Source organism: Oncorhynchus keta, chromosome 2 (assembly GCF_023373465.1).
Source record: "Oncorhynchus keta strain PuntledgeMale-10-30-2019 chromosome 2, Oket_V2, whole genome shotgun sequence".
Classification (NCBI taxonomy): domain Eukaryota; kingdom Metazoa; phylum Chordata; class Actinopteri; order Salmoniformes; family Salmonidae; genus Oncorhynchus; species Oncorhynchus keta.
Window position 1 is genome coordinate 50,404,617 of NC_068422.1, and position 26,769 is coordinate 50,431,385.

General features: G+C 42.0%; 1 protein-coding gene across 2 annotated transcripts in view; it reads right to left on the bottom strand.

Moving 5' to 3' along the window:
* Positions 1 to 299: 299 nt before the first annotated feature.
* The window catches only part of LOC118402245 (Kv channel-interacting protein 2), an 89,228-nt gene continuing 62,758 nt past the window's right edge, over positions 300 to 26,769 (bottom strand). For both annotated transcript variants that reach the window (XM_035800300.2, XM_035800291.2), the window contains exons 2-8: positions 10,868 to 10,992; positions 9,808 to 9,877; positions 9,304 to 9,374; positions 8,796 to 8,903; positions 7,192 to 7,296; positions 7,010 to 7,072; positions 300 to 1,977 (exon numbers count right to left, since the gene is read on the bottom strand). In XM_035800300.2, coding sequence (XP_035656193.1) covers positions 1,930 to 1,977; positions 7,010 to 7,072; positions 7,192 to 7,296; positions 8,796 to 8,903; positions 9,304 to 9,374; positions 9,808 to 9,877; positions 10,868 to 10,992 — 590 coding nt within the window. In that variant the 3' untranslated portion in view covers positions 300 to 1,929. The remainder of the gene's footprint in view (positions 1,978 to 7,009; positions 7,073 to 7,191; positions 7,297 to 8,795; positions 8,904 to 9,303; positions 9,375 to 9,807; positions 9,878 to 10,867; positions 10,993 to 26,769) is intronic.

Genomic DNA, 26,769 nt, shown 5'->3' on the forward strand with positions numbered 1-26,769 from the left:
TATGGACATTATTGCTTATGCCGCTGTTGTCGTTTTATTGACCCACCTGATGGCATATTATAATTTTTGGGGGGTTGAAAGTGAAGTAATTAATGTAATTTAATGAAAGACACAGGAAGTAGTTGATGGATACAGGTAGTGTTTTCTTACAAAAGATCAGCATTCTATTCAGAACAACGAGGTAGGCGTTCCACCCCATTTCAAACAGCCTTTTTTTTAACACCCAGTAGGAAACGGTATCAAGTTGGCAAAGAATTGGGAAACTACTATTCAATCAACAAATCTTCACTCTCTCACAATGTACACACAACAACACTCATACTCTCCTTTCTGATCCTTCTCCTCTCTTCCCTCTCTCAAATTTCACAAATGTGTCTATTTATACCCTGATATAACTTGAGGGTGGCTTTAAATACTTTAGTTGGTGTGCCTGACTCTTTGGTGTCAGTGGGGGGGGGGGCAGGAAACATTACTGCTGTCTTCATGCCCACCTACCCACGCACACACTTAGACATGTAACAAGAGGCTTAATTGGGATTCTGAAGGAGATTAAATTGTTCTTGACATGTTGCTGGTCTTTCATGGTTGATCTAAACAGAAATGCTTTCAGTTTCAACTGTATGATAAGTATAATGCAAAATAATCAGTGTTACAGTTTTGAACTTCAATTCCCACAATTCACTGCATCAGTTAGTCACCTGTAAATACAGAAAGGGGTCTTCGAGGAGCCTAGATGGTCCAACCAGCATGTTCATCAATATAGCGCCACAGACTGTTTAGTAGTTCTTGACCACAGGGTTATTGGAAGAGGTACAACAGTCAGCATACACCTACAGCTAAGGTAACAGGTATAAAGGCCAGAGGTTAAGTTAGTGTTAGTACGAAGGAGGTCTCGTATGATGGGGTTGAAATCTGAATGGGTTCCTAACGGAGACGGGAATGCCAGTACAGCCTCTCAAACGCACGCAAATACGTACACACGCATGCACAAACGCACACACACATACACTGAGCGAGGCACCTGTGGGTGACTAGGACCAGCAGACAGACAACAGACAGGCTGTAGTATTTCTGTAAATATATATAGGTTATTATTAAAGATATCATCATGCGATATTAAAATCAGTCCCTTATTGAAAACAACTATGTCTCTTCTGTTCGTGAAGAGTAAGTCTCATCCTTCAGATCCTCAGTCCCTTCTGTTCTGTTGTCCCTTTTCCAGGTGTCCTTTCCTCCTTTTGTCCACTAAGTGGCGCTAGTTACCTCTGTATTAATGTCAGAAGTGTCAGGAGTCAACCTGCTCTGTTAGGAGTTGGCATCCACAGATCTAGGATCCGCTGAACCACTCCTGACCGTAACCTTAACCATTAGGTGGGGCTATGCAAAACTGACCTTAGATCAGTGAGTAGGGGGATTTCATCCTATGTTGAGTCCAGCCAGCAGGCTACAGCAGCTTTCTCAGAAACAGGAGTGTTAAATAATAAAATGATTAATGAAACAAGTGTATTCAATGAGGAAAATCGCCTCGAATGTTGCAGATTGACAAATAGAGCTGATACGATTGACTCCTTATTACAAACGACTGGCAATCATATCTGTTCTGCACAACACATTTCTATCTGAACATTCTGTAAAGCTGCACATTCCTGAACAGGTCCTTGGTGTGGGTGTGGGTCAGAGTCTATGAGCCAGCCCTTCTCTTTTCTGTGTGTGAAAGTTTGGATAAGAGGAGGGGCTTGGAGTGGGTGCGGAGAGAAAGGAGTTAGAAGGAGGTGTCAGGATTTTGGGGGGGGGGGGGCTGAGGGTCAATGTCCAAGCCCTTCTCAGAGCCCCCCCCACAACACACACATACACGCGCACAAACACACAAATACAGGCGCACACTCACACCTCCCCTGTTCTTCAGCAACTTTTCTATGTCAGAGGCTCCTAGATGACGTTGTCAAACAGCTGCATGGACTGCATGATGTTCTCATCCTGAAGAGAGTGAGAGGGATGGAGAGAGAAGGAGAGATAGAAATCTTAGTTAAGTGACGGCAAGGACAGCAAGTTTCCAGAGGCACAATGAAACCCTGTTTGTTTCAGCTTCTTGTTCTTTCTCATGGAGTCTGACTCCCTAAAACAGATGACAGTAGAGGTGACCCTCAAGAGTAGTCTCTCTTTCTCGTCGGAGTGCATGCTGGGAGTGAGTCGGAAGCAGGCGCGAATAATGGAATTATTTTCACTATATTGGGTAGTTGAGTTGTTTTATATTGTCTCACTATCACTAAACACTTATAGGGGTGGTGGGATTGTTGAGGTTGGTTCTCTCCAGGGCGCAACCAGTGGGAGAGGCTGGTTGTAATGGCCACTCGTGGAGGTTTAGAGTTTGAAAAACTTTGTTGGGGGCATGGGGTGAATATTCCAGTTGTGGCAGGGTGTTCGGTGGAAGAATGTAGTTTAGCAGTGGGCGCTGTCATTGGGTATGATAACATAAAATCAGCCTCAATGATGAATAGCGCTGTAGTAATACTCTTAGATTCCATTTAAAAGGTGAATACGATAGTTGAGAGTTATTCTTTCTAACGTGCCCCCATTTGTTAGAGATTAAGTGTTGGAGCGAGAGTTCTCATCATGGACAACTTGTATCTCCAATAAAGAATCTTATTTTTGGATGCAAATCTCCTTTTGCTGAAACATGTATCTCATAGGAAACAAGTGCACATGATTGTAAAGAAGGATACTGACGAACTGAATTGACCGTTTTAGTTTCAAGATTGATGGGTTTGATTATGTGTTCTACGCTTCTACTGAATCAATTAAATGCTTTGGTTGTGGAAGAGGCATTAGGTGCGTAATTGTCAAGAGAACTAGCGTGCAGAGCCCGGTAAGCAGCTCTAGTGCTGGTGCTGCTGAAGCACCACTGAGAAGGGATGAACAGGCTAAGGGTTCAGGAGAAGGGAGAAGGTGGGCAGTTGTGGTAGAGCAGGGAAAAAAGGGGGGCAGTAGGTGAGACTGCGATTGAGGTCACTGAGGGGGTGCTGGAGAATTAAATGGGAGTTCAAGAGGAGAGTGAAACAATGGAAAATGAAGCAGCTTTCAAAGTCCTGAAGAATAAGAGGAAGACTTTAAGGGGTGATGAAGGTTCTAATCCTAAGAGGAAGGTAGAGATTGATAAATCTAGTGAGGCATCTGATGCATCACAACAAAATAGCAAGAGAAAGGGAGTGGAAGGGAGGTATTGGATTGAAAAAGTGTGTCAATTTCTGAATTTGGCAAAAGGGAATAAATATATGCAGGATTAACGTTATAATGTAACAGATTTGTTTTTCCTGAAAGTGAATTGTTTATTGAATCAGCAAAGTTTCTGATATAAAAAATAAAGGAGGGGGTTTGTCAAGCCCAGAAATTGCTAGAGTAAAGAAAGTGGTCACGAGAGTGACAAGTTAGGTAAATTCTAAAGGAAATTAAATAGTTCAGTCGCAGCCTTAACGTTGTATTTCTTTCCAGCCATGAGCAGTTAAGATTCATTCTTTAAATGTAAATGGGGCAAGAGACGTAAAAAAAGAGCCGTAGTGTATGATTTAATAAAGTGAAAGGGAAGTTTTCTACAATGAAATTTAATGAAAACATAATGAAAATGAAAACATCACTATGTGTCTGATGTACATGCCCCATAGTGGCAGTTGAGAGGGTATGTTTTTTAGAGACATTATCAAATACCATTGAGAAATGTAGTACTGGGGATTATTTATTTCTTGCTGGGGATTTTAACTGCACAGTCAGTGAATTAGATAGAAATCACAAAGAACCTCATATATCCTCAAGGACTTTTTTAAAAGGCCTTTTTGTAACACATTAACTATGTGACATTTGGCAGAGTCAAAATGGAGGCACGAGACAGTACACATGGACCAATGTGAGAGAGAACACCATCTCTCTGGCCAGGTTAGATAGGTTTTATTGTTTTGAGCATCAATCTCAGGTCTGTAAATCAAGTGTTATAACCCCAGTGGGATTTTCTGATCATTGTTTAATAACTAAGGTGGTGTATATTAACGCTGTAAAACCTGAAAGCACATACTGGTATTTTAATATAACTTTATTGAGTGATGCTCACTACAGGAAATGTCGTAGTTTTTTCTGGGAGAGGTGGAGGTGGAGGTCTCAAAATGACAGTTTTGTATCCCTTCAACAGTGGTGGTATACAGGGAAAATCCAGATTCAACAATTATGTAATCAGTACACGATGAATGTCACCAGAAATATCACCGGATCAATGAACGCCCTAGAGTCTGAAATAGTGGAACTCCTGACGTTAGTTGAGACCACGGGAGATCGAGGCCATACTCAAGGCACTCAAGAGGGAAAAAGCCGCATTGGCAGACCTGCTGGGTATCAGAGCACAGGGGGCATTGGTGAGAATACATTTTCAGGGAATCTCTGAAATGGATGCCTCATCGAAATCTTTCTTTGGTTTAAAGATTGACGAAGAATGGACAAAGAAGAATTATTCATTGCCTCAAATCAGCTGTCGGACAGGAGCTCAATAGCACTAGTGAAATTATAAAGAGAGCAGTAGAGTTCTATGCTGAGCTCTACAAGTGTGAGTACAAAGAGGATAAAACATGTGGCTGCAGAAGCTCAGGTCGAACTAGAGCAACCATTGTCTTTGCAGAAGCAATACACTGCATTAAAAGGCATGGAATATGAAAGGGCACCGGGTGTTGATGGGCTTCCCGTTTACTTTTTTAAGTCTTTTTGGGCCATGTTGGGAGAGGATTGGCTAGCAGTAGTTAACGATAGTTTGACCAGAGGGTTACTACCGATAAGATGCAGAAGGGCTGTCCTCACCCTACTGCCATAAAAGGGTGACCCTAGGGAGGTGAAGAACTGGAGGCCGGGGGCTTTATTGTGCACTGATTATAAGATCCTGTCCAAGGCTTTGTCCAACAGGCTGAGGGAGGTGATGGGGCAAAATCATACACACAGACCAGTCCTACTGTGTTCCTGGCAGGCAGATAGGGGATAACATCTCCCTGATTCAGGATTTTTTTGGACATCTCTAGGGCTATTGGATTAGATAATATAATAATAATAATATATGCCATTTAGCAGACGCTTTTATCCAAAGCGACTTACAATCACGTGTGCATACATTCTACGTATGGGTGATCCCGGGAATCAAACCCACTACCCTGGCGTTACAAGCGCCATGCTCTACCAACTGAGCTACAGAAGATACAGATACTGGTCTAATTTCAATTGATCAGGAAAATACATTTTGTGGCTTTTGGTTTTCAGCTCTGATTATTTATTGCCATTATCAGGGTGATATATGGTGACATTGAAAGTGTATTGAAAGTAACATTGGTTTGAATGCCCCTTTTAAAGTGTGTAGAGGAATGAGGCAGGGGTGTTTGTTGTCCGGAATGTTGAATGCCATATAGAGCCACTACTAAATAGCATTAGAAGTCGCATTGAAGGGGTGCACCTTTCAGAGCGGCAGGGTAGCCAGAGGTGGATAGTTTGAGACTCTTGGTTGATCGGTTTAAGGGAATATCCTCTGCAAAGGTAAATTGGGAAAAACTTCACAAAAGTTGTGCTTTACCTGGGATGGCAGGTAGCCTAGTGGTTAGAGCGTTGGGCCAGTAACCGAAATGTTGGTGGATTGAATCCCCGAGCTGACAAGGTAAAATTCTGTTGTTCTGCCCATTGAACAAGGCAGTTAACCCACTATTCCTAGGCTGTCATTGTAAATAACCATTTGTTCTTAACTGACTTGCCTAGTTTAAAAAAAAGGTTAAATAAAATAATAATAATTACAGATTGGGAAATGGTTTGGAGGGATCATGGCTTTGCCAGGGGGGTTGGAATGGTGTAAGGGAGTTTTTAAGTATCATAGGGGATGAGGGGACAATGGAAAACAATGGAATGGGGTGGTTGAAATGGTGGAAGGGGGTATGAGGAGATGGCGGTGGTTGTTATCTTGAATGTCATACAGGGGTGCACTGTGGCATCGGTTGTCATGTTTAGAGCCATGGTCTGGCCTTCTGGCCAAGATACAGGCAATTATTGTAGAGATAAATACAATTTGGTTCCACAAAGTGTTTTGTATTTGTCAAAAGAGGAGGGGAGACAAGGTCTTGTACATCTTGCTAGTAAGGCTGCTGCTTTCCGGTTTCAGTTTATTCAAAGATTGCTTTATGGACCGAAAAATGTGGTTTGGAGAGGGGTTGCAGGTCTGGTATTACAGAAGGTCGGGGGATTAGATTTAAAGGCTTTATACTTGGATGATAGTAGTCAGATTTCTAGGGATGGAGTACCTCCGTTTAACAGAGGCCTCCTTTTTTTTGGAGCATAATGAAGGTGTCCAGAAGCACTCCAGTGGACTCAGTGCATTGGATGCTGGAGGAACTTCCGGTGTATTATGGGGCAAGATTGTATTGTACAACTAGAGCTGTTCCACATTTCTCCAGGATGCTGGAGAAGAGCAAAATCATCACCCTGAAGCAGTTCATGGCCATGGCTGGGCCCACCTTAATGGATGGAGGATGGGTGGCTGAACATTTGGGGGTGAGGTCGGAAAGGGTTGTCGGACAACTGCTGGATGTTGCAGGAAGGCTCTGTCAGCAGAAGAGTGGATTATGCGCAAGAGTCACAAGAAACAGGCACAAGATGAAGACGCCCATTTCCCAAGTTACACCTAATATCCCAGAGTCAGACAGGAAGGTTTAATTACTGGATTTGAGAGGATTGGAAGAGGTGGGTTTGGATGAGGTGAATGGGAAGGAGTTATATAGGGGTGTGTCAAGGTATAAAATAAAGATACATTGGTTGAATGTTAAATATTTACATTTTTTATTTAATTTATTTGTTTTTTATATGTTTAATTAAGATGACACATTGTTGTGTAATTTCTGAAAAGGCAGTGTGACAATATCTGTGTTAATACTTGGGTATAAAATACAGTCTCCCTTCCTCCTTATCTGGTCACTTAAATAACTTTAAATAAAAACACACAACCTACCTTTTGGCATGACTCGATGAACTCATCAATAGTGACCACCCCATCATTATTACGATCCATTTTCTAGAAGGGAGAAAGGGGAGGAAAAATGGGTCAAATGTCAATCAGTGCCTGCCTGTGGGGCAGTTTGGGGGTTAAGTGCCTTGCTCAAGGGCTTTGATAAACAGAAAGTGTCTGTTGACCTGGAAGAAGCTCTCCACATGTTCTCTGGGCGCCTCGTCCTGCATACAGGGATATGTGTACTTCCCCATCATATCATAGATAGACTTCATTATATCCATCATCTCCTACAGAGAGGGAGAGAGAAAGCGAGAGAGAGAGATAACACAGGGTATACTTCCACAGTACAAGATCTGTCAATCACTCTCCAATCTGAGATTGATGGTCAATTTAAGAACTGTCCATTTTAGAATAGACTTTAGATTTGTGTCTGATTTCTCTATTGAGGCTTATGTCAAATGTAAGTGATTTGCTTATTTTTTTAAAACATTTTTAAAAGTATAGATATCATACCGTGTAGTTGAGTAAACCTGGGAACATTATGCTGCTTTAAAAGTTGATAAACTTGTTATCCCATTTAGGAGACAACTTGGAGAAAATTCCCATTGCAAGAATTTTAGGAGTTTTGTTTTAATAGGGAGGGCAACACTGAACATTTATTAACCGCATGTTGATTTCATCATGGAAGGCAAAAACAGGCTGAATTTGCAGGGTGTCTTTTCAAACAGCTTTGACACTAAATGGGCAATATCTTCATTTTCACAATTTCAAAGTATTATTCCAACCTCATAGTTTGGAAATATATTTAAAAAACAGGAAAATCACATTTTTGTGAGTCAGCATGGCATTGTCCTCCAGAAAGTAGTCTCTTTACTTAAACCCGGCTAAATTATCGTTAATGCCATTTTTGGTGTGCATATCTATGAATTGTTTTATTTTTTTATCAAGTCTAACAAAAGTGTCCATTGCGTGAAGTTTAAAATGCATTCTGTCATTACTAAATGTGTAATGTGATATATTTTAACATTTTACAGAAACAAACTAAAACATTTGATTAATAAAATATTAAATCAGTTGTCTTCCTTAAATGAAGGGGATGATGCAATCTTTGCAAGAGGGAGGGAATCTGATTTCATTGGTCCTCAACTTGTGGCTCAGTCATTTGATTCAGGGTAAGTGAAGTTAGCCGTGAGTTAGCCTGTTAGCCAGATTAGTTGTGAAGGATTCGTTGACATAGAAATTTACCTAGCTAAAAGGTGAACAACTTTCGTATGACCGGTTATCTCGAGTTGGAACTCAGAGTTGACCAAAGTTACCTCGCTAACTCCTCAAACCTGCTTCATAGGATACCCCTCAGGGAAGCCCCCATTCTGTTATAGACAGAAGCCTGTAACATGACAGACCAATCAGGACTCATCTCTCTGCATTTTCAACGACACAATTATGTCTGCCAATCATAACTAGCCAGGAAGTATCCTGTCTTTCTCCCTGAATAGCTCAGTGCTTTCTCCTTGGGTAAACTAGGCTATTTTCTTCTTGATATTTACAGATCTCATTCACGTTTTTAATTAAGGCACATGAAAGTTCAAATGTTCAAGAAGGTTTTAAAAAAATAACAAAAATAATGATTTTTAATGGCCTGTGAACTAGGACCTAGTGTCAAACGCCTCCTGTAACCGGTCACATTTAGAACACAGAAAGCTCAGAACTTCTGAGGAGACTCAGAATTCAGAATGGTAGATATATTGTGTGCGTGTGTGTGTATGTGTGCATCTGTGTGTGTTACCTCTTTGGTGATGCAGCCATCTTTGTTCAGGTCGTACAGGTTGAAGGCCCAGTTCAGCCGGTCATTTATCGTTCCTCTCAGAATGATAGACAGACCAATCACAAAGTCCTGTGAAAAGACAGAAAAAATTCCTCGCCACCTGTCATACCCACCAGCGTTCAACATTGTTCCACCACTACAAGTTAATAACCATCCATACAAGCTATTTAAAGCTATGTATTGACATTGAGTAAGAGGAAGGTCATATATTGTGTTGTGATATGTGTGTGTGTGTGTGTGTGTGTGTGTGTGTGTGTGTGTGTGTGTGTGTGTGTGTGTGTGTGTGTGTGTGTGTGTGTGTGTGTGTGTGTGTGTGTGTGTGTGTGTGTGTGTGTGTGTGTGTGTGTGTGTGTGTGTGTGTGTTGAAAAGGAGAGGAAAGGCATGTAATTCTGTTACAACTGCATATTTACAGACTGAGAGTTTTTCCTTACTCCCTTAGGAAGTAGACAATAGTAAAAATAGTCTTACCTCGAAACTAACTGATCCATTCTTGTTAGTGTCAAAGGCCTCAAACAAGAAATGTGCATACGCACCCGAATCTGAAAGTACAGAGATGTACAAAATGTATCGTAGAAAATATATCTGGGAATACTTCATACAAAAAAATACTAAAATAAGTGGATGAATATATTGAGAACAAGACTCAAAGACCCTTTCCTACTGTAACTTGATCAAACAAGTTGTGAGTACATAAATGTAATTTCAAACAAGGCACTATCCACCTGTAACAAGTAGTTGAAAAAAAAAATCAACCTAAATATAATTTCAAAAACAGCCGTGTAAGTGTCCTACTGTAAGTAGCACTGACATAATGTTAAAAAATATATATTCTATGGGACATCACATAAATACATGTCACTGGTGTTAAATGTTGCTATCCTGTTCAATTTGTCAGTTTCTTTGGGGAGTATCAGACCTTGGAAATACTATGTTAAAAATCAGTGGTCAAAGGTTTAAAGGTCATTAACTCACCACCCTGGGGGAAGAATTTAGAGTAGATGGTTTTAAAGGTTTCCTCATTCACCACTCCACTTGGACACTCCTACAAAACAACAACGCAGAAAAGACAAGAGTCAATTTGCAAGTCTGCTAACATCTATATACTTCTACTATTACAGTTGAAGTAGGATGTTTACATAAACTTAGGTTGGAATCATTAAAACTTGTTTTTCAACCACTCCACAAATTTCTTGTTAACAAACTATAGTTTTGGCAAGCCATAGAAAAACATCCCAACCGGGAAGCACGGCTGTGGCGGTACTTTGCTGCAGGAGGGACTGGTGCACTTCACAAAATAGATGGCATCATGAGGTAGGAAAAGTATGTGGATATATTGAAGCAACATCTTAAGACATCAGTCAGGAAGTTAAAGCTTGGTCGCAAATGGGTCTTCCAAATGGACAATGACACCAAGTATACTTCCAAAGTTGTGGCAAAATGGCTTAAGGACAACAAAGTTAAGGTATTGGAGTGGCCAACACAAAGCCCTGACCTCAACCCGATAGAACATTTGTGGGCAGAACTGAAAAAGCGTGTGCGAGCAACGAGGTCTACAAACCTGACTCAGTTACACCAGCTCTGTCAGGAGGAATGGGCCAAAATTCACCCAACTTGTTTTGGGAAGCTTGTGGAAGGCTACCCAAAACATTTGACCCAAGTTAAACAATTTAAAGGCACTGAACCAAATACTAATTGAGTGTATGTAATCTTCTGACCCACTGGGAATGTGATGAAATAAATCATTCTCTCTACTATTATCCTGACATTTCATATTCTTAAAATAAAGTGGTGATCCTAATTGACCTAAAATAGGGAATTTTTACTAGGATTAAATGTCAGGAATTGTGAAAAACTGAGTTGAAATGTATTTGGCTAAGGTGTATGTAAACTTCCGACTTCAACTGTATATATCAAAACAGCTTTGCTTAGAGAAAAGCTTGTGAAACCCCTTTCCCAACCCCCATCCTCAGCCGCAGGCTTCTAACATCCCATAACTCCATCCCCATACCCTCTCCCGCATCCCTAGACTCACATTCTTGAAGCCCCTGTAGAGAACTTGTAGTTCCTTCTTGGTGAACTTGGTCTGCTCCTGTAGTTTGTCCAGACCCTCTGGTCGATGGCACACAGTGGACAACTCAAAGTCGTCTTCTACGCTGTCTGTGGGACAGAGAGAGGTACTGTATGTTATATATACGTACCTATAGGAAACTCCTACAGGTGCCTGCCTGGCACACCTTATAACTGGTACTAGTAGTTAAAAACATAACCAAGTACACTGAGTGCACAAAACATTAGGAACACCTGCTCTTTCCATGACATAGACTGGCCAGGTGAATCCAGGGGAAAGCTATGATGCCTTATTGATGTCACTTGTTAAATCCACTTCAAATCAGTGTGGATGAAGAGAAGAGACAGGTTAAATAATTATTTGTTATCCTTGAGATAATTGAGACATGGATTGTGTATGTGTTCCATTCAGATGGTGAAAAGCAAGACAAAATATTGAAGTGCCTCTAAACGGGGTATGGTTGTAGGTGCCAGGTACACCGGTTTGTGCCAAGAACTGCAACTCTGCTGGGTTTTTCAAGCTCAACAGTTTCCTGTGTGTATCAAAAATGGTCCACCACCCAAAGGACATCCAGCCAACTTGACGCAAGTGTGGGAAGCAATGGAGTCAACATGGGCCAGCATCCCTGTGCAACTCAATATTAAGAAGGTGTCCTTAATGTTTTGTACACTCAGTGTATATCATTGTTAATGATCAACTTTTGATATATCATTACACTATTGTAGCATTACCTGAACATACAGCTAGATGAGTAATCGTTACATCTACATTATATTACAATTCTCTTAAACTGAAGAGAACAAAGGAAGACACGTAGTCGTCAAGTCATCAATAGAAAATATCAACATCACAGTTTCCTGAATATCTATGCAGAGGTTAAATAGTAAACTGATGTACTCAATGACGATAACGTTCAGTGAAAGTAGTGGTAAGTAGTGGTAACCTATCGAAACAACAGTTTAAGACAAAAGCCATCAGATCGTCAACCAAAATGATATGATCCTCACATTACATCTCTCCCTCGTCATCCATTTCTCTCTCCACTCCTCCCTCTCTTCCTCTATCCAAACCTCCTTACACACACGGTCAGCTGAAGACATCCATCCCCCACTCCTTCTCTCCTCCTATCCCAGCAGGTATAGCATGGGTGACTGTCTGTCCCCATCTCACCTCTGCACATCAGACTCTATCACACACCATATCAGACAAAAAATATCATAATTTCCCCAGGAGACCAAAACACACAGACCAATGATACTGAGATACAGTATATCCAGATATATAGTGTGTGTGTGTTTGCGTGGGTGTGTGTGTGCGCATTTGCGCTCCCGTGTGTTTGTAGAGAGTGAAGAGTCACTTGCATTGACTGACTGAGGCGGCAACGGATGGTGTGCAGCAGGGGAGCAGCTTGAGGAATCTCTGCTTTATAGTCTTTTTACTTTTGATGGTGGGAGTGTTACCTGTAATCACCAACCATAGCAGAGGTTAGACAGAGCACACACAGAAACACAATCTCACAGACGTAGACCTGCACATGCACATAAAATGACATGCAAACCCACAGCCATGCATGCACCCCCGCACAGCATAAGCAACAAGCATTGAGGCATGCGCGGCAGTCTCCCATAGTAAGGGCAGCGGTTTGCGGTTTGGTTCGCTGACCTGGCTTTTTTAGGACGGGCGTCCATTTCAGCTATTAGCTTACACCACCATACACAGACCTCTACGGGGGAGTCATTGGCAAACACAAACAAATAATGAATACTCAGTATGAAGCCATAATTCCATTTTTAGTCTGAACCGACTATAGGGAACTGAGGGAAGTCAATGGCAAACAGAGCAAGATAAAAGGTTCTTATGAGGTAGGAATCACATTTATGTAATATTTTCAGAGAGATTAAGGAATTAATGCAGCACAATTTCTAGACAATTCCTAGGCTACCATAATGCGATAAGTCAGTTGAGGGTAATTCCACGATAACAGATTTGTCAGTTAAAATGTATGACACACAAAAAACATTGATTTCAAGTTTGGTACCAGACTTTCAGTAAAAATCTCCCTCAGTTTATGACATGACACATTGACTTAGAATAAACTATTTTGGTTATTGAAGTCCAGTAAGTGAAATGTATTTACACACGGTAACGGAATTTCGTCATGGGTCCCTGATCTGTACTACAAAGAAATGCATAATTATGGATATGAATGTAATTCTCTTCTTGGTGATAGGTACAGAAAGGTATAAATATTCAATATCCTCCTTTGCATATTTGGGTATTATTTTACACACTGGCTATTATTTTAATGAACTTTACCCCCAAACAAGACTGGTTGGTTGGTCCGGGCCAAATCTGAACCAATCGTAGACATCTATGATTTACAAGTTTGGACATCAAAGCAAAGCACAGTAGATCACAGAACAGTATAGTTCAGTACAGTAGAGTTCAGTACAATATGGTGAACATAAACCTGTGAACCCAAATGTGTTTTTTTAATACTACAATTTGCCATTGTAGCCAATTGAATTGCAGAAATTCACTTTCCGATTAGGTCATGGAATTTTGAGATTGAATCACTTAATTCATTAACAAAATTGATATCAGTAAAAAAAATACCTTATTGATAGATCTACATTTACTTGTTACTTCTGTGAACTTTCATTATTCGAAAATATCTTAAAGATATGTGGGTTTTTGATAACGGAATTTCAAGGCACAAGGCAATGTTTCTTAAACTTACAGAACGCAGAAAAATGATCCTAAACTAAAATGTGTTGCTATGTCACGTTCGCCGTAAGAATTATCAGACCAAGGTGCAGTGTGATATGATTTTCACATGTTTATTAAACTGAAAGTCACAAAAACAATAAAGAATGAACGAAACGTGAAGACAATGGAGTGCTCACAGGCAACTACACATAAACAAGATCCCACCAACATAGGTGGGAAAAATAACTACTTAAATATGATCCCCAATTAGAGACAACGATTGCCTCTAATTGGGAATCATACAAAACACCAACATAGATATACCAGATCACCCCCTAGTCACGCCCTGACCTACTACACCATAGAGAAACAATGGCTCTCTATGGTCAGGGGGTGACATGCTCTTAGTTGGCAGTGGTCTTCAACATTATTATGTTTTGATATATTTCTAATACATTTTAAGACTTTTTAAAATTCCTAATTTTAAGGACACAAAATGGTTGAAAAATGTATATATGCCTTCTTTTCTCAAAAATAGCTTTCATTTGACATGCTCCTATGAACTTCACATGTTGGTGCTCAAGGGTCCCATTACTTGGAAACAACCTTGAGCTATCTGTTCGATCAAGATTCACAGGGACCTTAATCGAACGACTCAAACCCCCACATTCTCACAGAGCATAACTCATCCACTAGAACTCATCCATCAGATCTCGAGAACTAATCCATCAGAACTCATCCACTAGAAATCATCCGTCAGAACGTCTCCATCAGAACTCATCCACCAGAAATCAGCCCATGTTACTCACTACTCACCCCACCTTATCACACAAACAGTACAAGTACAACCCAAGTACAACAATACTGCATCCCTCTGTGTACTAAAGGTTTAGGCAAAGAGAAGAAGAGAGGGACTTACTCTTGCGTCTCCATGGTAACAGCAACTTCACACCTTTTAGTAGAACTCCAGCAGTCTGAGGGATGAAGGCCATGATAGAGACCAGTACTGTATAACCTTAACCCTAACTATACCGATACATGTATACACTTAGGTACTCTGTATTGTATATCAGTACACTCTATCTATCTTACTCTTTACCTCTCTCTTTCTCCCTGTCTCATCCTCTCTCCTGGTCTGTGCTGGTCGTTGGGAGTCTGTTGGCGTCATTTGAAGGCTGACCAGGCAGCCCATTAGGCCTCAGATAATACATCTGGACACGTAGCACAGTTCCAGTCAGCCCTCTGGCCCAGGGTGTGTGCACTTGAGAGAGCGAGAGAGAGAAAGATAGTGTGTATGTGTGTGGATGAGATTCTGCCAGCAAGTACTGTACCTTATAATTTGTGCTTGTCAATAAAGTGTTGTGTGTGTGGATGGGATTCTGCCAGCAAGTACTGTACCTTATAATTTGTGATGGTCAATAAAGTGTTTTGCCGATTACAGATGTCTCACTTTGCTCACAATAGCTCTCTATTGCCCTCTGTCATCTGGTAACCTGAATGCCCCACGGCAGCCCACCCAACATACACACAAACACAGGTTGACATAAAAAATGTTTTAACGACAAGCTGTTGACCTGTTTACCTTGTCCTACCCCCTACAGGTGTGCTGCCAAAATATGCAGCTCAAGGTCAGATATTAGAGCTAGAGGTACTGACACACACACACACACACACACACACACACACACACACACACACACACACACACACACACACACACACACACACACACACACACACACACACACACACACACACACACACACACACACACACACACACACACACACACACTAGCCCGGGGAGATGGGATGTAGTGTGTGTGTTTGTGATCTGACCCATGCAGGGTAATCATAGCCATATGGCCACCAGGGCTGAGTCACTCACATACTGCTCCGTCTCTAGCCAAAACACACGCACACACACACAGGGTGACATTATTACCTACGTAATGAGGAAAAGCAGTTGATGAAATGGACCCTATCATCTCAAGTCAAAGAATGTCTGGATTTTTTGGGGAGTCTTTTCGGCTAACTCTGCCTTGTGTTCCCTTGAGGGTACCCATACACAAACCACGTTTAGGAAAAACATGTTTACTATTAACCTCAAACTGCCACAATTCATGACCCACTATCCAAAAAATGTAATCTTTCGAGTACTAATATAAACTATAGACTGTCCCAGTCCACAGCTCATTAGGCACAGAGAAGAGTGCGAGAGGACAGAGAGACTAGGCACACATGCAGAGCTATTTCTGCCCCACATCTCCCAAACCACCAACACACACACCTGATGATAGGGAGAAATCAGGTCATGCTCATTTACTACGTATGTTTGGGTTAGGGCGTATTAGCATGGCCCAGTGTGACAGTGCCAGCTCATGTGAGTACCGTATTATGGAGACTAATTACTGGGTCACACACACACACACACACACACACACACACACACACACACACACACACACACACACACACACACACACACACACACACACACACACACACACACACACACACACACACACACACACACACACACACACACACACACACCTGAATTATAGCCAATAGAGTCCACCATTTATCGGACAGCTGAAGGATATAGTCTTCTTGCCGCACATAGACAAACGTTCCTGCCTTGAATAACAACCACAAACATTCCCTCTTTTAATATGTTTTATTATCTCTTTCCCTTCTTCTTCCCCTACTGTTATCACTACCCCAGCCTGAATCACCACCTTCTACACCTACTTCTGCCCCAGAACATGCTACTGCCCAAACCTGACTATCCTTTACCGAAACTCTACAGTTACCCCTATCTCTACCTCCTACCCTTCCCTGTCCCTGGAGCTTATCCTCATCCTAATCGCAACCTACCCCTGTCCCCAAACCTAATCCATGTCCCTAACCCGAAGCTCCTACTTCTGTCCCCAGCCCATAACCTTGCCTATTCTCCTCCCCCTATCCCCTGTCTCATATCCATCCCTCAGACCCCTGTATCTTACCTTCTGAGGAGAAATCAATGAGCCCCAGGAAGTGCATCAGTTTGAGGGAGCTACAGACCACCAGGAGTATCCCCACGGTTTGCAATCCCTCCATCTCCCACACCTCACGGAAAAACAACAACTGCATCTTGACACACTGTCCCAGAGAGAGAGAGAGAGAGTTCTCTCCCTTCCCTCTTTCTTTTTCTCCTTCCCTCGGTCTATCCGTGTCAATCCAAGAGAGCCCACCTTAGCTCAGACCCCCTTCGGTCCCTCAAAGTCGTATTTATATCTCTGTCCACCTTGATCTCTCTCTCTCTTGTTCAGTCTCCCACTATCTGCCAGTAGAAAGCCATGGTACGTCCACTCAGGTCAGAAGTGATGACGATGTAGAGTTTCACTCTCTCTGTCCCCTACTCTGTTTGTAGTAGGTAGTATTGACATTGCAGAGTTGATTCGGTCCATAGTAACAGACCTGTCAAGAACAGCTCACAGGTGGTTGTCTGTCAAAGGTATAGAGAAGGTCCTCTGTAACTCAGCCATACGGGTTGACCTGTTAGCCAGCCTAGTCAACTCTCATCAATCGTCCGTTACTTCTAACGATCGTTATCTGAACTAAGAAGAACTCTCCAATATCATTAGGTAGTTAACCAGAGTAAAGAAGTGATCATAGTCCTCTGTAGATCTAAGCTATATCAAAGGTTAATGATTTTACTCTCACTCCTATGCACTTAGAATAAAGGGTTCCAAAAGGGTTCTTCGACTGTCTCCATATGATAACCCTTTTGGTTTCCATGCTGAACCCTCTGTAGAAAGAGTTCTATATGGAACCTAAAAGGGTTCTACCTGGAACCAAATGAGTTCTACCTGCAACCAAAAAGGGTTCTTCAAAGGGTTCTCCTATAGTGACGACCAAAGAACCCTTTAAAGTTCTAGATAGATACACTTAGAAATAAAGGTGCTATCTACCTACTCCCTTTTCTTTCTGTAATTCTGTTTGTTTCTCTTCCCTCCCTTTTTCCATCTCTCCATCCCCCCCTGCTCAGTCCCTCCTAGTGTGTAGTTGGGTCAGTAGCATGAGTTTGGATAGAGGGAGGAAAGAGTGAGGAGAGAGGGATGAAAGGAGGAGAGAGGGGAGAAGAAGGAGGAGAGGAGGAGATGGTGGAGAGAAGAGACAGGATGGTTGAGTCGGGGGAGAAGAGAAGAGGGAAGGAAAGGGGTGGAATGGGGGAGGTGAGAGAGGAGAGGGAGTGACATGCAGCTAGAATTCACGCGTCGCTGGCAGCAGCGGTGGCCAGACTCACAGATGTGGCTCTCTTTCCCTTGCTTCCCTTGGCTTGCATATCCACTAACATACCCACATGGAGGTAGGTGTGTGCCAGTGAGCTGTAATGTGTAAAATTGGGTAAAATCTGACTCCGGGTGTATCACGTCTCTGTGCCAGTAAGATGCCAGACCTCAGGATGTTTAGACTGAATGTCATAATAACTCCACAACAGCCAAACCAACACCATGCCAACATACCAAAAACAGTAACAGTAAACCAACCAATTATACTAACAGACCAACCATAGTTCAACTTACCTTGCCAAACGAAGCAGACTGACAAACTATAGCCACAGTTAAACTAACCAGTGAAACTAAGTGATCAAAACTAAACCAAACCAACACTAAACCAACACTACGCTTAAGCCTAAAAGAAATGATCTCACTTTATAGCAAAAAGAGAACGACATTGGGTCACAACATTTTAGGTACAAGATGTGGGACATCAAGGGGAACATTTCAACAAGTGGTAAATATATCCACTCTAAAGGACTGTGGAAGAAGAGTAAAAAGGAACAAGGGATGAGATGGAAAGTGGGTTGAGGATCAAGACTGTGTGTGTGTGTGTGTTCTCAATGAATTTTCACTCAAAAAAGCAAAAGGGGGGTGAGGCGGGAAATAGAGGGATGAGAAAGGGGGAGAAGAGTGAGGAGGACTGGTCTGTCTGCTCAGTTATTAATAATGCTCCGCATGCACAATTGGAACTAAGCTCCTTGACAAAAGCTCTTAGGGAACCACGGAACACTCAAAGACACCACTGAGCAAAATTAGTCCTCCAAGATTCAGTCCTTGCTAAATCAGATAACCTCACTCAACACACACACACACACACACACACACACACACACACACACACACACACACACACACACACACACACACACACACACACACACACACACACACACACACACACACACACACACACACACACACACACACACACACACACACACTCCTGTTGCTTATCTGTCTTAACCTTTTGCATTGCATAACAGTTCAAATGAAATGCCCCTAATATACAGTGCATTCGGAAGGTTTTTACACCCCTTGACGTTTTCCACATGTTGTTACGCCTTATTTAAAATGTATGAAATTGTTTTTTCCCTCATCAATCTACACACAATACCTCATAATTCTAAAGCAAAAACAGGTTTTGAGAACATTTTGCAAATTATAAAATAAAACCCCTCATAAATATCATATTTACATAAGAATTCAAACCCTTTGTCCGAGGCCACTCCTTGTCCGAGGCCACTCCTTGTCCGAGGCCACTCCTTGTCCGAGGCCACTCCTTGTCCGAGGCCACTCCTGCGTTGTCTTGGCTGTGTGCTTAGGGTCGTTGTCCTGTTGGAGGGTGAACACTTTGTCCCAGTCTGAGGTCCTGAGCACTGCCACCACCATGCTTCACCGTAGGGAAGGTACCAGGTTTCCTCCAGACTTTGCGCTTGACATTCAGGCCAAAGAGTTCAATATTGGTTTCATCAGACCAGAGAATCTCTAGGAATAGTCTTAGTGGTTCCAAACTTCTTTCATTTAAGAATGATGGAGGCCAGTGTTTTCTTCTGTGCTTTGACACAATCCTGTCTCGGAGCTCTACGGACAATTCCTTTGACCTCCTGGCTAGGTCTTTGCTCTGCTCTAACAGTATATAGACTCGTGTGTGCCTTTCCAAATCATGTCCAATCAATTGTATTTACCACAGCTGGACTCCAATCAAATTGTAGAAACATCTCAAGGATGATTAATGGAAACAGGATGCACCTGAATTTTTTTTATTTCACCTTTATTTAACCAGGTAGGCAAGTTGAGAACATGTTCTCATTTACAACTGTGACCTGCCAAGATAAAGCAAAGCAGTGCGACAAAAACAACAACACAGAGGTAGACATGGGATAAACAAACGTATAGTCAATAACACAATAGAAAAATCTGTGTACAGTGCTCTCTCCACTGGCTTCCAGTTGACCTCCGCTACAAGACCAAGATAAAGTACCTCCAGGCTCTGAAGGCCCTACACCCAAACAAGTTCATCCACCTCTGGCTTGCTCGCCTCCCTACCACAAAAGCCCAGTCAAAACTGTTCGCTGCTCTGGCTCCCCAATGGTGGAACACACAGAGCCAGTAGTCAATCACATGGGACCTGAAACCCCACCTCTTTAAGGAATACCTAGGATAGGATAAAGTAATCCTTCTCACCCCCCTTAAAAGATTTAGATGCACTATTGTAAAGTGGCTGTTCCACTGGATGTCATAAGGTGAATGCACCAATTTGTAAGTCGCTCTGGATAAGAGCGTCTGCTAAATGACTTAAATGTAAAATGTAAATGTACAGTGTGTACAAATGAAGAAAGGAGGTAAGGCAATAAACAGGCCATAGTGGCGAAGTAATTCAAATGTAGAAATTAACACTGGAAGTGAAAGATATGCAGATGAGGATGTACAAGTAGAAATACAGGTGTGCAAAAGAGCAGAAAAACAAAAACAAATATGGGGATGAGGTAGGCAGTTAGATGGGCTATTTACAGATGGGCTGTGTACAGCTGCAGCGATCGGTAAGCTGCTCTGACAGCTGATGCTTAAAGTAAGTGAGGGAGATATGTCTCCAGCTTCAGTTATTTTTGGAATTCGTTCCAGTCATTGGCAGCAGAGAACTGGAAGGAAAGGTGGCCAAAGAGGTGTTGGCTTTGGGGATGACCAGCGAAATATACCTGCTGGAGGGTGTTGCTATGGTGACCAGTGAGCTGAGATAAGGCAGAGCTTTACCTCGCAAAGATTTGTAGATGACCTGAAGCCAGTGGGTTTGGCGACGAATATGTAGCAAGGACCAGCCAACGAGAGCATACAGGTCGCAGTGGTGGGTAGTATATGGGGCTTTGGTGACAAAATGGATGGCAACTGTGATAGACTGCATCCAATTTGTCGAGTAGAGTGTTGGAGGCTATTTTGTAAATTACATCGCCGAAGTCAAGGATCGGTAGGATAGTCAGTTTTACGAAGGTATGTTTGGTGCATGAGTGAAGGAGGCTTTTTTTTGCGAAATAGGAAGCCGATTCTAGATTTCATTTTGGGATGGAGATGCTTAATGTGAGTGTGGAAGGAGAGTTTACAGTCTAGCCAGACACCTAGGTATTTATAGTTGTCGACATATTCTAAGTCAGAACCGTCCAGAGTAGTGAGAGTCTCTGTCACGGCAGATTTTCTCCTCTTCCTCTAAAGAGGTGAAACAAGGATCGGACCAATATGCGGTGTGGTAAATGTCCATGGTATTTAATATGAAAACTCAACATGAACACAAAACAACAAAGTGAATTGGCAACAAAAGTCTCATGTGGCACAAACACTGACACAGGAAACAATCACCCACAAAATACACACAGAACATGGCTGCCTAAATATGGTTCCCAATCAGAGACAACGATAAGCACCTGCCTCTCATTGAGAACCAATCTAGGCAACCATAGACTTACATAAACACCTAGAAAGGAAACAGCCCTATAAACATACAAAACCCCTAGACAAGATAAAATACATACATCACCCATGTCACACCCTGACCTAACCAAAATAACAAGGAAAACAAAGGACACCTAAGGTCAGGGTGTGACAATCTCATAGCAAAGGGTCTCATAGCAAAGGGTCTGAATGCATATGTAAATATGGTATTTCTGTTTTTATTTTTAATACATTTGCAATCATTTTTTAACCTGTTCTGACGTTGTCATTTTGGGGTATTGTGTGTAGATTGATGAGGGAAAAAATGTATGTAATTCCTTTTAGAATAAGCCTGTAACGAAACAACAAACGTGGAAAAAGTCAAGGGGTCTGAATACTTTGCGAATGCACTGTATAGTGTGCTGCTGATGTCTTACAGTTGTTTGCTTGTGATGTTGATCATGTCACTGTCAAGCCAAACCCCATTTTCTACATGGATTCAATTTCCATCTTTTCTCAGTGATAGTGACAGGTCTGTGATATGAAGGTCATGTGGTGCCATGTAGAGAACATCTTGTTTGTCTGCTTACCTGCGAGAGCGAGATCTGAGTGGTACTCTGGGTCTGACTGCTGCAGGTTTGATTGCATGTTCCAAATGACAGTTTGGAAGTCGAGCAAACTGAGAAACCTTTTCCTTTTCAAACCGAGTTATCTTTATACTGCAACCTTTTATGCTCAGACTGAAGAGACAACAATAGGATCATTATTTTCTATATCTTGATTGCGTGTCTGCCTGTATGTGCGTGTGCGTGTCCTGATATTCACGAGAATGTGCTCCATTTCACTGTAACTAGCTCAGTTAAATGAGCTGTCTGTCTGTCAGTCAGGACACATTCTAGAGACATGTGTTCAATAGCTCCCATTCCATGTCATACTAATACACACACACACACACACACACACACACACACACACACACACACACACACACACACACACACACACACACACACACACACACACACACACACTTGACCTGGATCAGGTCCTTCGTAGATTCTGAGCTTATTGCAAATGGCTGGGCTAATCAAACACAACGTTGAGCCTGATGAAGATCCTGCTGAAATGAACTCATATTCCAAAAACAGGCTCCTCTGCTCTAGCTCCTCACTGTGTAAAAGCAATTATTCATTCATCACTGTATTCTCTACCTTACAGGAGGTGGTGACGGGAAGAGGAAAGCTGGAAGATTGTTAGTTTAAATATAGAACAAGTGGGAATTGAACTGGAAACTGGAGGGCTGCTAGTTTCAGATGCCAGGTAAAATCTACTTCCATTAGGTAGACCAGCATCTTACTATGAACACCTACAGTAACTGTAAGATAATGATATGTGAATACCTGGTGCTCCATCTCTGTCTAAACACAGCTTGAGGCAGCAGAAATGTTGACATTATTCCCCACGCCCTGTCTGACACGGACCTGTATCCCTCTGTCTATTTCAATCCTGTACCGTCTGTCTTGGTTTGATGACTGCTGCGTCCCTGTAGGTGTGTCTGTTGGCCTGCTGAGTAGTAGGTAGGGCAGGACGGACACACACACAAACACACACACAGACAGGCTTACACAGCCCTAGACAGAAAAAAAAGGTTGTGAAAGGGTTCTTTGCAGAGGGATAGGGTTCTACCAAGAACTGTTGTCATCTGAAGAACCCTTTTTGGAAGTAGAGGGTTCTTTGTAAGGCAAAGGGTTTTTACCTAAAAACTTTAACATCCTAAGAACTGTTTTTTTTTTTGAAGAAAGGGCTCTTTGATGACTCAAGAAGGAAGGCAATAAGGATTCTTTCATAAAGAGTTTATTTTTAAAGATTTTTTAAATATATTGTTTGCATATCCTTGTATTTTTAATTTGTGTGACCGTCCTTGTCTATTAGTTTATCAGTGTTTTGTTACTTTTCATGTTTTGTGTTTTTTGTGGACCCCAGGAAGAGTACCTGCTGCTTCTGAAAAAGCTGATTCAGAAAACAAATAATAAGGAAATAAAGGCTAATAAGGCCGGTGGAACTGTTTATAGAGGGTTCTGGGAAGAACCCTGCGAAGATAAAAGGTTTCTTGGTAGATCTGTTTATAGAGGGTTCTGGGAGGAACCCTTCAAAGATGAAAGGGTTCTTGGTAAAACCGTTTATAGAGAGTTCTGGGAAGAACCCTTCAAAGATGAAAGGGTTCTTGGTAAAATCATTTATAGAGGGTTTTAGGCATAACCCTTCATATAGGTTTCTAGATAAACAACATTTACAGAGGGAACCCTACATAGAGGTTTCCCTATGGGGACAAACTGAATAACACTATATGGTTATACCTTCTTTTCTAATCAGCCAAACTGTGTATTAGTTATGATGAGGAAAACTTTGCCTGTGGCCAGATAGTTGAAACACCTTCAGATGTAGACTTCTACCTTTGGAATTATCCCTCTGAAAAGATACTAAGCCAATTCAAATATCTAGCTGTGTGTGTGTGTGTGTGTGTGTGTGTGTGTGTGTGTGTGTGTGTGTGTGTGTGTGTGTGTGTGTGTGTGTGTGTGTGTGTGTGTGTGTGTGTGTGTGTGTGTGTGTAGGTGAGTGAAAGAGGGAGGCATTGACGAATGGCGCTCAAAATTGGGTAGCAATGTTTCCAATTACTGTGAGTAAATGAAAGGGGAGATCATTTGCATAGATCATTAGCTTAGGGGATATAAACATTTTAAAAAAGGGATCTGAAACAAAAACAGATTAATTACAATAACTACACCCTTTTGGCATGAACTACAACAATGGACAAATCTGACTACAAAGTAGGAAAAATCTTCACTGTATTCAAAACAGAACCATGTTCGTACACACACATGCACTGAACTGGCAGCATTGAAGGATCTGCTTTGAGGATATTGTCTTTTTAGTCACATTATCAAAGTTTTGTTGAAGCCTCCTTTCGAAGTGAAAATACAGCATTACCTGTACAGTATTCTCTTCAAATGATGTTATTCTTGCTCATTGGTACCTAATTTTAATAATGCATAATAAACTAGTCATTTACAGTCATTAAACAATTCATGATTGGAATTCACTAACATTCCTCCAGAGGGCAGTGTTGTATAAATCAAACGGAGCATTATCATTAACATTTGTATGTCTAAATTCTACCTCCTTTTTTTTCTTCCTTTCTTCCTGCCTGCCTGCCTGCCTGCCTGCCTGCCTGCCTGCCTGCCTGCCTGTCTGTCTGCCTGTCTGTCTGTCTGTCTGTCTGTCTGTCTGTCTGTCTGTCTGTCTGTCTGTCTGTCCCCTCCCTTTCTGTAATTGTCCTTCATTCAGATTGTGACTGCGCAGACAAACAGTGGGAAGGTAAATGAAGGATTATTGGCTATAAAAAGACATGCACGCAAACACACACGCACACAGCACAGAACTTCACAGTCAGGCATCCGGTTCTTACTGAAACGATTTATACATAAATATTATGTGGTGTTAATGTTATGATTATCATCAACATCATAACCATTTTTACTTTTTACATTTTTTATTTAACCTTTATTTAACTAGGCAAGTCAGTTAAGAACAAATTCTTATTTACAATGACGGCCTACTCTACACTGAGTAAACCAAACATGAGCATTGGCAGTAGAATGGCCCGTACTGAAGAGCTCAGTGACTTTCAATGTGGCACCTTCATAGGATGTCACCTTTCCAATTCATCAAATTTCTGCCCTGCTAAAGCTGCCTCGGTCAACTGTAAGTGATGTTATTAATGCAGCTTCAGGGAACCGAGCTGGAGAACAGATAAATATAGGGGAGGTAATAAACAGGTGATTGAGTTCAGGTGAGTCCAATAATCGCCGATGCACATGACGGGAGGGAGGCAGGTGTGCGTACTGATGGTGGCAGGAGTGCGTAATGCTGGGGTAGTGACAGTTATTGTGAAGTGGAAACGTCTAGGAGCCAAAACGGATCAGCCGCAAAGTGGTAGGGCATGCAAGCTCACAGAACGGGACCACTGAGTGCTGAAAATTGCTCCTCGGTTGCAACACTCACTACCGAGTTCCAAACTAACCTCTGGAAGCAGTGTCAGCACAAGCACTGTTCGTCGGGAGTTCATGAAATAGGTTTCCATGGCCGAGCAGCCGCACACAAGCCTAAGATCACCACTCCCAATGCCAAACGTTAGCTGGAGTGGTGTAAAGCTCGTCACCATTGGAAAAGCATTTTCTGGAGTGATGAATCACACTTCACCATCTGGCAGTCAGACGAATTAATCTGGGTTTGGCGGATGCCAGGAGAACCCTACCTGCCCCAATTCCTAGTGCCAACTGGAAAGTTTGGTGGAGGAGGAATAAGGGTCTGGGGCTGACACACACACACACACACACACACACACACACACACACACACACACACACACACACACACACACACACACACACACACACACACACACACACACACACACGACAGGACCAACGATACTCCATATCTGAATCATGTTACTTTCCGACACCATCTGAACACTCTGCCAGCCTCACAACTTCATACACCACTCTGAATAGAATCTGCCAGGCTCACAATCTTCCTCAACGTACAAATGAGCAATAGATTCACTTTTGCCAACTCACATTCAAGGAGTGGGGAGAGGAGGAAGGGAAGAGGGGTGGAGGAGTAATGAATGAGAGGTCCTTTGGCTGTATGCCCGGGATGAGGTAATTTTTTTTATTATAATATAAAAAGATTAAAAAGATTTATTTGGAAATCAAACGAGAGAGAGAGAATGGGAGAGACAGAGAGAAAGAGGAAGGAGAGAGAGATGTGGAGAGAGTGAGATGAATATAACATTCTCTCAGAGTAACAAGTTATCAAAAGGATTGAAGATCAGCTCACTCAGTGTGTGTGTGTGTAGGTGATGTGTAAGTGTGTGTGTGTGTGTATGTGTGTGTTATCGTGGCCCTCCAGCCCCCAGTCAGCAGAGCAACAGTGCATCAATACGACCTGTTCCCTTTTTCACTGACAGAATTACAGTAAAGGATGCCACACAGGCAACACACACAAGTCTCTGTCCAAATCCGTCTGATCGGCATGAAGTAGTTAGGGGCTAAGGGAAAGGGAGATCACACAAGGCATCCTTTCATTCATGCATTATACCTCTGCTCGATCTGACTAAAATCATTGAGATTGAAAAACTTGTCTATAAAGGTGGTAATTGTGATCATATACAGTGTGCTGGCCTTTCTGTTCTTTTAATGTATACTTTATTAGCACAGCACCTAAGTTTTTGTGTGTATAACCAAACTGTTTTTTTTTGTACAGACGTAGGATCTTAATTTGATCCGTCTTTTGTTGCTGAGAATTTTCCTGCATCTCAGTAGATGTAGATGAGCTTCATGATTGA